This window comes from Martes martes, assembly GCF_963455335.1.
Source record: "Martes martes genome assembly, chromosome: 6".
In the NCBI taxonomy this organism is placed as follows: domain Eukaryota; kingdom Metazoa; phylum Chordata; class Mammalia; order Carnivora; family Mustelidae; genus Martes; species Martes martes.
In genome coordinates this window covers 11,890,710-11,905,770 of record NC_137893.1, presented here as the reverse complement: position 1 = coordinate 11,905,770, position 15,061 = coordinate 11,890,710, and the positions used below count along the sequence as shown (strand labels likewise).

Genomic DNA, 15,061 nt, shown 5'->3' with positions numbered 1-15,061 from the left:
ACTCAGCACCAAAAAACCCCAAATAATTCTATTTAAAAAACAGGTAGAGGACCTGAGTAAACATTTTCTAAATAAGACATATAGATGGTCAACAGCCATGAAACGATGCTCAACATCGCTAATCAGAGAAATGCACATCAAAGCCACAGTGAGATATCACTTGATGCCCATCAGAATGGATAAAATAAATAACACAAGAAATAACAAGTGTTGGTGAGGATATGGAGAAAAAGGAATCCTTGTGTACTACTGGTAGGAATGAAAATTGGTATAGCCACTGTGAAAAACAGTACGGAGGCTTCTCAAATATTAAAAATACAATTACCATAAAATCCAGTAATTCCACTACTGGCTATTTACCTCCAAAAAACTAAAACACTAATTTGAAAAGATATACGAGCCCCCTTGTTTACTGCAGCATTGTTTACGACAGCCAAGGTATGGAAGCAGCCCATGTGTCCATGGACTGGTGAATGGATACAGAAGATGTGGTGTATACATACAATGAAATATTACTCAGGCATAAAAAAGAATGAAATCTTCACATTTGCAGCAACACAGATGGACTCAGGGGATACAGTGCTAAGTAAAGTCAGTCAGTCAGAGAAAGACAAGTACCATATGATTTCACTTATACGTGGAATTTAAAGAACAGAACAAACAGAAAAGAGACAGATAGAAAAACAGAATCTTAAATACAGAGAACTAAGTAGTCATTGCAGAGGGGAGCTGGGTGGAATAAGAGGTGAAAGCGATAAAGAGAATTAAGGGTACATTTATCTTGAGGAGCTCTGGGAAATGTACAGAAGTGTTGATCATTATATTGTACACCTGAAACTAATACAACACGGAATGTTAATTATACTTCAACAAAAAACACTTGTGAAAATAAAAAAAAAGAATAAAAAACTTACAGATAGAAATCCTTCCATACAATATCACACAACTGTCTTCCTTAAGCTGAGAACAATACACCCTATTTCACCCTTTTCTTGATGGCTAGGGTCACTGTTGCCTGTAGAGTAATGGCTTCAATGGTTATGATCCCTTATTACTGAGCTGCCTTTTTTTTTTTTTTTTTTAGTTTTTATGTTTGCTTTTTATACCTTATCTGCCACAGTACTATCTGTTAGTTCTTACTGTTGTCAGTGGGTCTGCTTCTAGCATTGATCTCTGTACTTCTAATCTGTAGTAGACTAGGAAATCACTTTGGCTGTAGGCCACCTTCTACTTATTTGTCTAGTTTTGATTAACTGTAGCTGTATCCAGTGAGTTACATGTGTGAAGTATCTAATCATGTCACAACACAAAGTCAGGTCATCTTTCCTTCTGTAAAATTTGGTAGAGATGAAAGAATTTCAAAATTTTATTGTCTCTGTTGAAAAACAGTTCCCTTTGCCAGGATGACTAAATTACTTTATATACCCCTTATAAGATGACAGGGAAGGAGCATCACTATAATAGCAACCATTTACTGGCTACTGGCAGTATGCCAGGCTCTTTAGACGCCAATCTCTTCACATAAATTTCCATCTTTCCTCCAAGGATCACAAATAATAGCGATTATTCCCATGCTGCAGATGAGAAAGCTGAAGCTAAAACTGCTTCAACAGCAAGCTCAAGATCACAAAGCTGGTATGTGCTGTTTCTGAGATCTGACACCAGCCTATTTGATCTCAATCCTGTGAGCTTTCCATCCTGCCTGTTAAGTAGAAATAATCACTGTTTACCTCTTGCAAACCCCAGAGGTGATACTAACAATAATCATGACTTACTGTCTCCAAAATTCCATGAAAGCAGCACATAATAATTAAGAAGAATCCTAGAGCTTCTTACTCTGGCTAAGATGGAGTATATAAAAGACCACATAGTCTCTTCTGGCTTAAACAGATACAAAAATGAACAACGTCGATGAAACAACAGTTTTCAGATGCTGCACAGCAGGAGATGCAGGGAAACCTGCAGATCCAAAAAGCTCAAGGTGCCCCACACAAGAGAAACATGAAGAAAAGGACACGAAGGTGCACCATGATGAAACCGCTCAAAACCAGGGATAGAGAGTAAATCTTAAAAGAAGTCAGAGAAAAAAGTCAGAGGGGCAAAGACAAGAATGACAACAGATTTCCTGTGAGAAACAATGCAAATGAGAAGATGGCTGAGCAACATTTTTGACTACTAAAAAAACAAAACAAACAAAAAAAAACGCTATGTTTTTCAAAAACAAAGGCGAAATAAAACACCTTTTTAGACATACACACACTGAAAGTTCTGCCACCAACAGAAACACAGTTACAAAAAAATGCTAAAGAAAATCTTTCAGGTAGAAAGAAAATAATACTAAATGTAAATATGGATGAGGAGCACTCAAAATAGTAATCATATGGGGGTACCAGGGTGGCTCAGTTGGTTGAGCATCCAACTCTTGATCTCAGGGTCCTGAGTTCAAGTCCTGTGCTGGGCTCCATGCTGCATATGGAATCTAATTAATACCAAAAAAAAAGAAAAAAAAAAAAAAAAAGAAGTAACCAAATGTGTAAATATGTAACACTGTTTCTTATTATAGTTGACCCTTTAACAACAGAGTTTGAACAGCATTGGTTGGTCCACTTACATGCATATTTCTTACAGTACTGTAAATATATTCTCTCTTCCCTTTTTTTTTTTTTTTAAGATTTTGAGAGAGAGAATGTGTGCGCACACAGGGGAAGGATCAGAAGGAGAGCGACAAGCAAACTCCATGCTGAGTGTGAAGCCTAATGTGGGGCTTGATCTCAGGACCCTGAGATCAGGACCTGAGCTGAAACCAAGATTAAGATGCCTAACTGAGTGAGCCCCCAGATACCTTTCCTTATGATTTTCTTAGTAACGTTTTCCTTTCTCTAGCTTACTTTATTATAAGAATACAGCACATAACTCATGTAACATACAAAGTATGCATTAATTGATTGGGTATTGGTAAGGATTCTAGTTAACAACAGACTTTAGTAGTTAAGTTTCTGGGGAGTCCAAAGTTATATGTGGATTTTCATCTATGTGGGAGTCAGCACCCCAACCCCCACATTGTTCAAAAGTCAACTGTATTGAAATCTCTTTTAATATAGAATTGACTTTAAAGCAAAAATAACATTGTACTGTGAACTTTACAACATACGGAGAAGTAAAACGTATGATAACAGTACAAAGGCCTACAAGGAGAAACAAACACACTATCTTAAGATTTGTATGCTATACATAAAGTGGTTATTTTATTACTTGAAGATAAACTGGGATATGTTAAAGATGTATAACCATACACCATCAATAAATTACTAAAATAGTAAAACAGAGTTACAGATAAAAATTGCAGCAGGCTGACTACTGGCCCCAAAAGATGTCTTAATCCCTGTGACTAAGTTACCTTACATGGTAAAAAGGACTTTGCGGATGTGATTAAAGATCCCGATATGGGGAGATTATCCTAGATTATCTGGGTGGACCAACATAATCAATCACAAGGGCCTTAATAAGAGTGAGGCAGAAGGATTAAAGTCAATAGTAGATACAGAAGCAAGGAGTCCAGGGGCTAATAAATGCAGGTGGCCTCCAGAAGCTGAAAAAGGAAAGGACCCAACAAGTCAAATAAGAACCTGAAAGGGAAATTAGAGCTGAAGGTGTATATAGGAATTCTAACGTCTTTCAGAAGTCTTTCTTTAGATCTAATATTGCAAAAAAATTTTTAAGTAAATTGGTAAATTTCATTCATTATGAATGAGCGAAAGTGAAAACACAACCTACCAAAATTTATGGGATTCTGCTCAGGTTTTACTGAGAGGGATTTTTATAGCACTAACACCTATAAGAAAATAAAGGCCTCAAAGAAACCACTTCAGCTTCCACCTTAAAAAACTGTAGAAAGAACAAAGTAAACTTTAAGGAAACAGCATAACATGAGGATTTCAGGGCAGAAATCAAATAGAAAACAGAACCCAAAACTGATCAATGAAATCAAGAGCTTTTTTGTTGTTGTTTTTTGAGATTAATAAAGTTCACCAATATACAGTAAGACTGATCAGGAAAAAAAGAGAGATACACAAATTACCAATACTGAATGAGAGAGAAAGATATCACTGAAGATTCTACAGATGGTTGGTTTACCATTAGGGGAAAAAAAATCCAAAAAACAATAAAATTTATCATATTAACTAAAAAAAAAAAAGCCACATTATTATCTCAATAAACACAGGAAAAGTATTTCTGCAAACTCAACATCCATTATTTAAAACAAAAACAAAAACAAAACAAAGCACCATGATCTCTCAGCAAACTAGGAACAGAGGGACCCTCCTCAGTCTGAAAATGGAGATCCAGGAAGAACCTACAACTAACATCATATTCAATGGTCAAAGTCTGAATGCTTTTCATGAGGTCAGGGACAGGCAAGGAGGTGTACTCCTAGTTCTATTCACATTGTACTGGAGATTCTAGCCAAGACAAGAAGAAATAGAGCCAAAGATACTGAAATGGAGAAGGTAAAACAGTCTTTACTGCAGATGAAATGATAACACATGCAGAAAATCCTAAGAACTCTACAAAATAGCCACAAAGAAGTGAGCACAAGAAGGCTGCAGGATACAAAGTCCATGCCAAAACAGATGGTATTTCCACACAGTAGCAACAAACAAATGGAAACGGAAATTAAAAACCAATACCAAGTACAATGGCATCAAAAAGAAGGACATAGGGGTAAATGTGACAAAAGATGTGCAAGACTTGTATACTTAGAACTACAAAACACTGTTGAGAGAAATTGAAGGAAACCTACAGGGAGACAAACCATGTTTACAGATCAGAAGCTTATGCCATTAAGATGCTAGTTCTCCTCACAGTGAACTACAGTTTTTTTTTTTTTTTTAAAGATTTTATTTATTTATTTGACAGACAGAGATCACAAGTCGGCAGAGAGAGAAGGGGAAGCAGGCTCCCTGCTGAGCAGAGAGCCTGATGTAGGGCTCGAGCCCAGGAACCTGGGATCCTGACCTAAGCCGAAGGCAGAGGCTTTAACCCACTGAGCCACTCAGGCGCCCCACAGTGAACTACAGTTTTAATCCAAACCCAATCAAAGTCCCATCAGGCTTTTAAAAAAAAAGGAAATTGATGATCTAATTTTAAAACTATATGGAAATGCTAAGGACTTACAGAAGAGCCAAAACAATTTTGGAAAAGAAAGGTAAGGTTGGAAGACTTACATTACCTGCTCTCAAGTCTTACTATAAAGCTATGGGAATCAATACAGGTTAGTCACAGTGAAAAAAACAGACCTATATATCAACAGTAAAGAACTGGAAATACAGAAACAGACCACCATATATAAGACCAGTTGATTTTTGACAATAGGATCAAGGTAATTCAATGAAGAAAAGATAAAATTTTCAACAATGGTACAAAAAAATGAACCTCTACTCCTACACCTCATACTACACAAAAAAGGTAACTCAAAAATGTATCATAAACCTACATGAAAAACTTAATAAAGCTATAAAACATCTAGAAGAAAATGTGGAAATTCTTAGTTCTTGTTTTGACAATTATTTTTTAATATAAGATGCAAAAAGCATCAAATTCACAAAGAAAAATTTGATAAACTGTACTTCATTAAAACTAAGTTTTACTCTCTGAAAGACACCATTAAATGTCAAAAACGAAAGGTAAGTCCCATCTGAGTAGAAGGCACTACAAAACGTGTATCTGACAAAATACTTGTATCTAATCTACATAAAGATTTCTTATAATACAATAATATGAAGACAAAACAAGAAATGCTCAAAATTATCTGCATAATTCTCCAGAGAAGATATATAGGTGGCAAATAAACACATGAAAACATGTCCAGGGGCACCTGGGCAGCTCAGTCGGTTAAGCAGGTAACTCTTACTTTTGATCTCAGGGTCCTGGGTTCAAGCCCCACCTTGGGCTCTGCACTCAGGGAGGAGTATGCTTGAGGATTTTCTCTTTTCCTCTCCCTCTGCCCCCCCAACCCACACGTTCTTTATAAACACAATTAAATCTTAAGAAAATATGTCCAATATTGCTGATTAGGAAAATCATATTAAGATACCACTATATGCTCGTTTGGATGGTTACAATTAAAAAGATTAATCATACCAAATGTGAGAACATGTGACGTAAAGATAACTCCCATGCACGGCTGGGGGGAATGTTAAAATGGTGTAGCTACTTTGTAAAACGTTTTGGTAGTTTCACAAAAAGTTTAATATACACCTACCATAAGACTCAGACACTCCGCATCTAACTCTTTCCCAAGAGAAATAAAAGTATATAGTCACACAAAGACTTGCATGTGAGTGTTAATGACAGCTCTTTACATAATTGCCAAAAAATGAAAACAACCCCAAGTCCATCAACTAGTGAATGGATTTATAAATGTGGCATATCCAAGCAATGGAATACTAGTCAGTGATAAATAAATTGAACTACTGATAAACACCCCAACATGAATGAATCTCAAAATACTTATGCTCAGTAAAAAACAGAAGACAAAAAAGAGCATACATTGTACGATTCCATTCATATGAAATTCTAAAAAATGGAAAATATCCTATAGTGACAAAACAGAACCATGGCTGTCTGACGACAGGGAAGGGGAGGAAGGAGGGATGGATTATGAAGGAAAATGAGGAGTCCTGAAGGTGACAGATGTTCATTATCTTGACTGTGGTGATGGTTTCAGGACACTACATTTGGCAAAATTTGGTAATCTGTACACTTTAAACATGTGCAGTTTACTGCACATCAATAATACTCGGTAAAGCTGTGAAACAAAGTACTTAGTGCCAATAAGCCCTCCATAAATATGACTGTTTTAAAGATCTTACATATTTATAACAGACAGGAAAAAAAAAAATGAAGAACCCAGATTGCTTACTTCAAGGAGAGCGATTACTTATGTTGTTCTCTCCAGTCCAGAAATGGGGGAAGAACTTAATGAAACCTCAAGTCCCTGGGGTACCAAAAAAACTCACTGCCCTCCAAAGCAGAGAATCCACCCAGCCATAAAAATGTAACAACAATAAGCAACTAAAAAATAATTAACAACAACCAAAAAACCCCCTAAAAATGCACAATCACAAGAGAATGCTCCAACATTAAGAGAAAGAAACCCTAGATGTCTAATGGTAACTTGAAGAGTTGGGAGAAAGCTCCAGTGTTTCCACAGCACTGGGGATTTATACTCTACAGTGTTCCAAAGGAATAACTTTACTGTTCTCCCCTACCTCTTTCCAGATAAGCAGTCTCCTGATCAATCCTTAATTAACAGATCTCCAAGGCAGAGGGACAATAATTTATTTATATTGAAAATTATATTGAGTGCTTAACTAAGTAAGTATGAGGCATTCATTTAATCCTCATTACAATCCTAGGAGCAAACTGAGGCACAGAGGACACAGTTCCCTGCCCGAAGACATATAACCAGTAAATGATAGAGCCCGAAGTCAAAGTCAGGCAATCTGACGCTGAAGTCTGTGTTCTTTACCACAAAACGATCCTACAATATGTTCACATATTAGAAGAGACATGTTTTTTTACTTTACAACATGCTGATGGTGAAACTCGTATGTTAGCACTATGTTCTTTGCCCTAAGACCCTAAGATGCCTCATGACGATATCTTGAGAATTGGATTAAAATACAAGCGATATATTTTCAGCTAGAAGACACTTTATAAATTATTACAATTTCTTTAAAACGTAATTCTATTAGCTTAGAAACCACTAAAATGGAATCCTTAAAATAGATCACTCCTTCTGCCTTTATTCAGTTTTATGATTAATTTAGTCCCTCTAAATGAAAGTGGTTTTACATATTGAAACATTCTTTATAGGAAAAAGAAATCTATTTGATATTTTAGTACCCAACATTTCTTTTTAAGGCAAATTCCTTTCCTGCAATGTAAGACACTAAGAATTAATTTTGCTTCTTCTACAGAAACAGATAAGACAAACACACATTTCTTCCAGAGCAATTTACCTTGAAATAAATTTATATTTAAAAAAAGAGCACAAAACTTTTTAATAATCAATGCTGCACAATTATTTATTTTCACTATTAAATGACACATTTAGTTGGTTGATTAGATATATTATGCATATAGTCAACCTTTTATTTTCCCATATAAGACATTACCGAACACCTGCTATATGCCAGCCATGGTTATATGCGGTAGAGCACGGAACAAAACACACAAAAATCTCCATGCTCTTGGTACTGACATTCCAGAGGGGTAACGTAGAGAACAAAAATATAGTGTATCAGATGGTCAATTTAATAAGACAAAACAAGACAGGGGTTAAGAGTGCAGAACTTGGTGGGGCAGCTGAAAAGAGAAGCGTGTAGTTGCCTTTTAAATAGTCTGTCTTCAAAGATCTTTAGTTGAGATCAGGAAAGGAGAATATGTAAATTAAGGTGGAGACAAACAGAAATTTGATTCACCTCCTTGCCTCATGAGAAAGAATCACGTATAACAGATGGTAAGTTTGAGGGTTAGGAAGTCTCTTCAAGTGCCTAAAAGTCAGATGAGTATTCCCAATGCCCAAAAAGGGCTAGATAAAAAAACCCGAACGGAATCAGTGTTATTCAGCTTCTTTCCAGTACCTCATGATCTCACCAAAAATAAGATGTTCCCACTTTCACCTCTAATTGAGTTACAGTTCTTCAAAGAAGAAGGTGGTTCAAAGCAAAAATTGCTATTAACATTCTACATCAAGGAATATGTACCATATGAGAATCGCAAAATAAAGTTATAAATCTGAAACTAATTCTGTCAATTCTGTCAATAGTAAAGTTAGATAAAACTAAATATATTTTTAAAGCATAAAACAAAATGTAGCCCAAAAATAAGAAATCACTAGGTTTCTAAACAAAAAAATCAGTTGCGTGCACACAAAGCCCCTAGATTTTTCAAACAAATTTCCTCAAACTGTACTGGTAGAAATGAAACGTTTTTCAATTATTGCACATACAAGCATTAGACTGTACCAATTTTAAGCCAAGCTGTCTCTTGTGTGAAAGTAATAATGCTGATAACTTTATTATTCTGTTGGAGTCACTTAACAAATTGCTACTCATCTAAGCCAAAGGCTAAGGGCTCTTCTAAAGTTTTAGAATTACAGAGGAATCAAAGGCCCTTCAGCCATTAAGTGCCCCGCTATGAAGAATTCCCTTTACAAAATCCCTGATAAAATGGGTTTCACTGTTTGCCACCATTTAAAAAATATAAGTCCCTCCTTATTTTAAATCCACACCTGCCTCCCTCAATTCCCACCTATTTGTATTAGTCTTTTTTTAGAAATCAAAATAAGCACCCAAGGCTCCTCTTCTCCAAATGAAACATGCCCAGTTCCCTCAAATATTTCTCATATAACAATGGCACCTACTGTTTTAAAGATGCATGTAACACTTTATTCAAACTTCATATTAAATCTCTGTGTACAGTGGTACTTCATTTCTTCACTTAGTTCTTACCAAATGCTTAAGCTTAACAATTAATCTCTTTAAAAAGCATATGTTTTCTCCATCTTTTGCTTGTAGAATGATTTTCTGAATCTAAATGAAGTTCTCATAAATCATGCCAATAAGTAAGTCATTACTGGCATTATTTACTTATTTTTCAAAGAATGGGCCAGAACATGCACCACTAGTAGATTAAAAAAAAAGATCACACAAAGCAAGTAGTTTGTCTAGCACTGATGCATTAATACAGGTTTATTCAAGAAGTGGTCTGTTGACCAACACGCTGGGATGCTTGTTAGAAATGCAATTCCTAGACCTCTTGAGACTATGGAATCAAAATCTCTGGAATGGGGCCTGGAGATCTGCAGTTTGAAGTGCCACCAAGGAGATCCTTGGATATCCTGAGGTTTAAGAATCATAGCCTGAAGATTGAAGTCAGGTTTTTTTTTTTTTTTTTTTTTTTTGCCTCCTAAAAAAGATATTTTAAGTAACTTACCTGTAATCCAGGAATAAATCGACTATCCTTTTCAACCACCAAAAGTTCAGCAACATTGGCATTGAGAATGGATCTTGTGATTCCCCCTGGCCCAGGGCCCACTTCATACACGTAAGCATCTGTCAGATTCCCAGCTTTCCTTACAATTTTATCTAAGAAAAAGAATGTTTTAATGATGTTGATAAATATCAGTGTACAAAATTTAATAATCTCTACAGATTCTTATCAACCGTTATTCAAGGAATCCTCTATACCATATTTGTCTGATTATTTAACTCAACCTAAACCAACATATAGTGGCCATTCACTATGCGATCACAACACAGTTGAACTGTATTATCAGTCCCTTAACAAAAATAGGATTATCATGACAAACTTCCTAAATTAAATATAGTTAATACTGTATTTTCCTCCACCAAACCAATCAATCAGTTCCTAAGAACCGACCAGGTAAGCACTCACCATCTCTCTACAGTTGCCAAATACTGAATATTTGAATAAGTAAGACTAGTTTTACATTCAGAATTTCCAATGCCGCTAGTTTGAAATCCCAAAGCAAAAAGTGCTCACTTTTACCTGTAGACATCTAGCTGGTCCATATGGCCATATAGCCATATGGCCACAGCAACAAGATCATAGGACTAGCAGAAATATAGATTCTTGGTCATTTTTAGGAAAAAGTTAAACTTCTTAGTGGAGTTGTTGTAAGCTTTGCAAATATGCAAATTAATAAAGAAAAGTTAATGTCTTAAATTCACCTCTTTAACTTAGCTGACCTTAAGAAATAATGAAAAAGGGGGCGCCTGTGTGGCTCAGTGGGTTAAAGCCTCTGCCTTCAGCTCAGGTCATGATCTCAAAGTCCTGGAATCAAGCCCCTCATTGGCTCTGCTCAGCGGGGAGCCTGCTTCCTTCTCTCTCTGCCTGCCTCTCTGCCTACTTGTGATCTCTGTCAAATAAATAGAATCTATTTAAAAAAAAAAAAAGAAAGAAAGAAAGAATGAAAAAGATTACAGAGGATTCACTGCAACCAACTATCACTTTTGAAAAAAACACATGATGGGCTGGTCTTATTGACTGAGATACTAAAATCCAAGTAACTGGGCCTTCTGGGATGGTGGAAAATTAGCCACTGAAAACATACCAGCACTTCCTTGCAGTGTTCACTGAGACTGTATAGTACCATTTTTGTAGGCTTAAAACCCCAAATAGAAAGCAAAAATGATTTTGTCTTTTTTTAAAAAATATTTATTTATTTTATTTAGAGAAAGAGTGAGGGGGAGGGGAGAGGGAGAGAGTCTCAAGCAGACTCACCAGCTCAAGATCATGATCTGAGTAGAAATCAAGAGAGGAACACTAAACTGACTGAGCCACCCAGGCACCCCAAAATAGTTTTGTCTTTTAACTGGTGCTCAGAAGGAATTAGCATATGCTCACCAACCATTTATTTTAGGTGCTTTACACGCTTTCTCACTTGCATCTCACAATCCTTCCAACACATTAAGAACTACTATCCCAATTTAACTTCTCTGAACTTTTCTATTTCCTTCTTATTGTTTCATTGTGCAAGGTCATCTAGAAAGCAAATGGAAGAGAGCTGACTCCAGCTCAGGTGTAAATTCTAAAGCAATCCTTCCTCCACTATAGACCAATGCCTTTTAGAAGGAACATAACTGATACATTAAGCACAGGCATTATGAATTTAACTCTCATTCTCTTAAATGGAGAGCTAGTATAGTCGACAGGTCAGGGGCTCTGCCCTCAAACTTTTCAGGTACAGTAAAATACAAAGGAATATTAAAGCGGCACTGTCAATTCAGGAAGCATCTGCTCCCACCTGAGCTTCTCACCTCAAACCAAGTACTTTAATCTCCCTTCACTTTAGTTCCCAGAGAAAAGGGAATAGTACCCAGATTCCAGAATCTATAAATGAAGGACTTTTTTTCTACATTAAAAATATAAAGACTTATATTTTCCATCTTAAGAATGGTACTTTATACCTACAGAATGTGACTAATGACTGGCAGACAAAGCTGATTCTAGTTACTACTAGAACTAAAGAATTTTAGCGGTGGGTAACCCTTTAAAGATCTTGTAATAGGGGTCTTCCTCCAACTAACAGATGAGAAGTTGAAGCTTAGTTAAGCTATTTTACCCAATGTATTTCTACTAGCAGAATAAAGACTCCACATCCAAGAAATAAGACACCTTATTATGGGGACGCCTGGGTGGCTCAGTTGGTTAAGCAGCTGCCTTCGGCTCAGGTCATGATCCCAGCGTCCTGGGATCAAGTCCCACATCGGGCTCCTTGCTCGGCGGGGAGCCTGCTTCTCCCTCTGCCTCTGCCTACCACTGTCTGCCTGTGCTCACTCGCTCGCTCTCTCTAACAAATAAATAAATTAAAAAAAAAAAAAACACCTTATTATGGCTTGTGGACTATACTTAACTGAAAATGAACTATTTGTGTATGATCTCTCCTATCTTTCAGCTTCTAGAGAGGCGCCAAAATGGAACTAAATATCAAAACCTCAAATACGGTAAATATTCCAACAGTGAACTAGTGGACATATTTGTAATACATATTATTCTTGCAACCTCACGTTTCAGAAGAAAGTATCACCAAGAAATGGGGGTGGCGGTTAAATGGGGGTGTAGGTCTGTCACAACTCATCAAACCCTACACTTCCAACTGGTTAATTTTATTGCATGTAAATTTTACCTTACAAAAAGTAACTTAAAATAGGGGTGGGAATATAAACTTGCTAAAAATGTAAGCTCCCTGAGGACAGATTTTTGCCTGGTTCACTCCCAAATTGCATCTCCACCACTAGCACATTGCAGCTTCTCTGACATGTATTTACTGAATATTGCGCCCTCGAGGGTTTTGGATTCAACAAGTAAACGTTTAAATAACGTAATCTCACGAGGGATACTTTTTCAATATGTTACTTAAAAATTCTTCGCACTAATTTAAATTCTGATAACTTTACATTGCATGAGAAGCCAAACTAGCCACACACGCAGTACCCTTTCATTAGTGTTAACACACCGAGATTCGAATTTCCACAACCGCCTTTCACGCTACGCGACCCCTGCCTCCCCTAGTGTCTGCTCGGCGTCTGCACAACTTGCCTTCACCAGCCCACGGCGAACGCCCGCGAGCACGCCATTATGTCGGCGAACAAGACATTCCACGCGTCTCTCGCGCTCCTTTCAGCACAAAGCGGTAGAAGGACCTGACCTAAGGCCCCCTGTACACTGCCTGACCCCAGACACCCGCCCGCAGGGTCGGCGCGCAACGCCCGGCCCACGTCCCCGGGGATGCGGAGGAGCACTGAGAAGACAGCCACCTGTCAGCCTCAAGTCCAGGAGAAAATTCTGGGATAGCTGCTTCGCTGCTTGCAGCCTGAATAACTTAATGATTTCTCGAATCGTGGGCAAGGGCGGGAGACGGAAAACGCTCAGCGTCCCAGAAACAGCCATGCGGCCCCGCGCAACAGTGCCAGTCCTACCACGGACTTTTCGCGCTGCTCTTAAATCATCCGCGGAAAAGGAAGTGGGGGGGCGGGAGCGGGGACCACTAAGGCCCGCCTCCGAGCCCACCTTATTGGTCGGATGTACCTCACCGGAAGCGCTGAGGACCAAAAGGAAATCTGGACGCACACGGAGAGCGCATGCGCTGAGTCTCGCTAAGCGCGGTGCAGGCTGGGTGTGCGCTGCTTTTCGCCCTTGATGGTGTGAAGGCGCGGGGAGGGCGGGGTCTCTCCTGGGTGGGCGGTGGCCAGAGCGGCCCGGGGGGCGGAAACGAGGCGGGGCCTGGACCAGAACGCGGAGGGGCGAGTCTGAGGAGCTTGGAGCCCAGGAACGCTCCGAGGTGAATTCTCGCAGAAAGCCGTGCCTAATTCCCCTCTGTGGATAATTGCGGGAAAGCCAATTATATTAGAGGCAAAACTATTGGTTGCTAACGATTTTCTCATGATTGATGTTTTTAGAACATTAGCATTGTAGGTGTCGGATGGCAGGTTTCTAACTTCTTTCAACCTTAGTTTTTCATCTGTTAAATGGAGATATTTATTGCAGGAACATAAAGTTGCGGGAACTAAATGATAAAAGTCGCCTGGTGTACAAATTCAGAACACAGTGCAATGCACGGCATGCATTAGGCCCGTAATCAATGATGGCCGTTACTACCCTAATGATCTAGCGGATGAACGCGGCCAGAGAGGTTGAAGGATAGGGGCACAGTTTGCAGTGAGAAGGCCAGAGCAAATCCAATTCTTCTGCCCCCCTCTACACGTATCCAGTCAATGAGAAAACCCGCCTTGTTTAGAGTTCGGGAAGCGTTTTCGTGTATCGCGAATATTTGTTTTTGAGGCTTTCACTAACAGTTTTACCATATAAATATTACTAGTCTCAGAGCGGAGAAAACAAAAACTCAGAGAGGTGATATAAATTAATTGATATTCACAAAGCTAGAAAATTGTGGAACCCAGATCCAATCTAAGTTTCTGGACATGTATGGTAGCTGCTCTTCCTGGTCCCCTGCCCTGGAAGTATTAGTTGCCACTTCGCGTTTGCTTTCCCCAAGTTTTCTTACTGCCCCTCCATGCTCCAGTTATTGTAGCCTCTTCTGCAGTACCTGGAAAGGTAAGGATGAAAAGGAAGGGAAATAAACATGATAATACTAATAATTGCTAACATTCATTGAGCTTTTCCCAAAGTACCAGGCTTCACAGTTGAGTGCTTTACAGCTATTGTCTCATTAATTGTTACAAAGATAAAGGCTCCTAGAGGGTCAGCAATTTATCCTAGGCTGCATAGCTATAAAGTAGTGGAATTAGGATTTCAATCCACAAGCCTATGTCCAGAGCCTGCTTTTTAAGCAGAACAGTCCATGTTGAGAGATCATTTGACTTGCCTAGGGTGGTTTCATCTAAGTACAAAGACTCAAGTATGAATTCTGTCTATTAAAACAGAGGAAACAACAAACAACAAAACAAAGAAGGATTGAAATTACTCTGTTATATAGGAGAATTTAGCTTTTCTGACTCTATTCTTTTTT

At 38.2% G+C, this 15,061-nt stretch overlaps 1 protein-coding gene across 4 annotated transcripts in view; it reads right to left on the bottom strand.

Moving 5' to 3' along the window:
* TFB1M (transcription factor B1, mitochondrial) overlaps positions 1-13,542 on the bottom strand; it is a 79,694-nt gene extending 66,152 nt beyond the window's left edge. For 2 of the 4 annotated variants that reach the window (XM_080807252.1, XM_080807251.1), the window contains exons 1-2: positions 13,350-13,542; positions 10,003-10,154 (exon numbers count right to left, since the gene is read on the bottom strand). In XM_080807252.1, coding sequence (XP_080663378.1) covers positions 10,003-10,154; positions 13,350-13,482 — 285 coding nt within the window. In that variant the 5' untranslated portion in view covers positions 13,483-13,542. The remainder of the gene's footprint in view (positions 1-10,002; positions 10,155-13,349) is intronic. The other 2 variants (XM_080807254.1, XM_080807253.1) reach the window with 1 other exon arrangement.
* Positions 13,543-15,061: the final 1,519 nt, after the last annotated feature.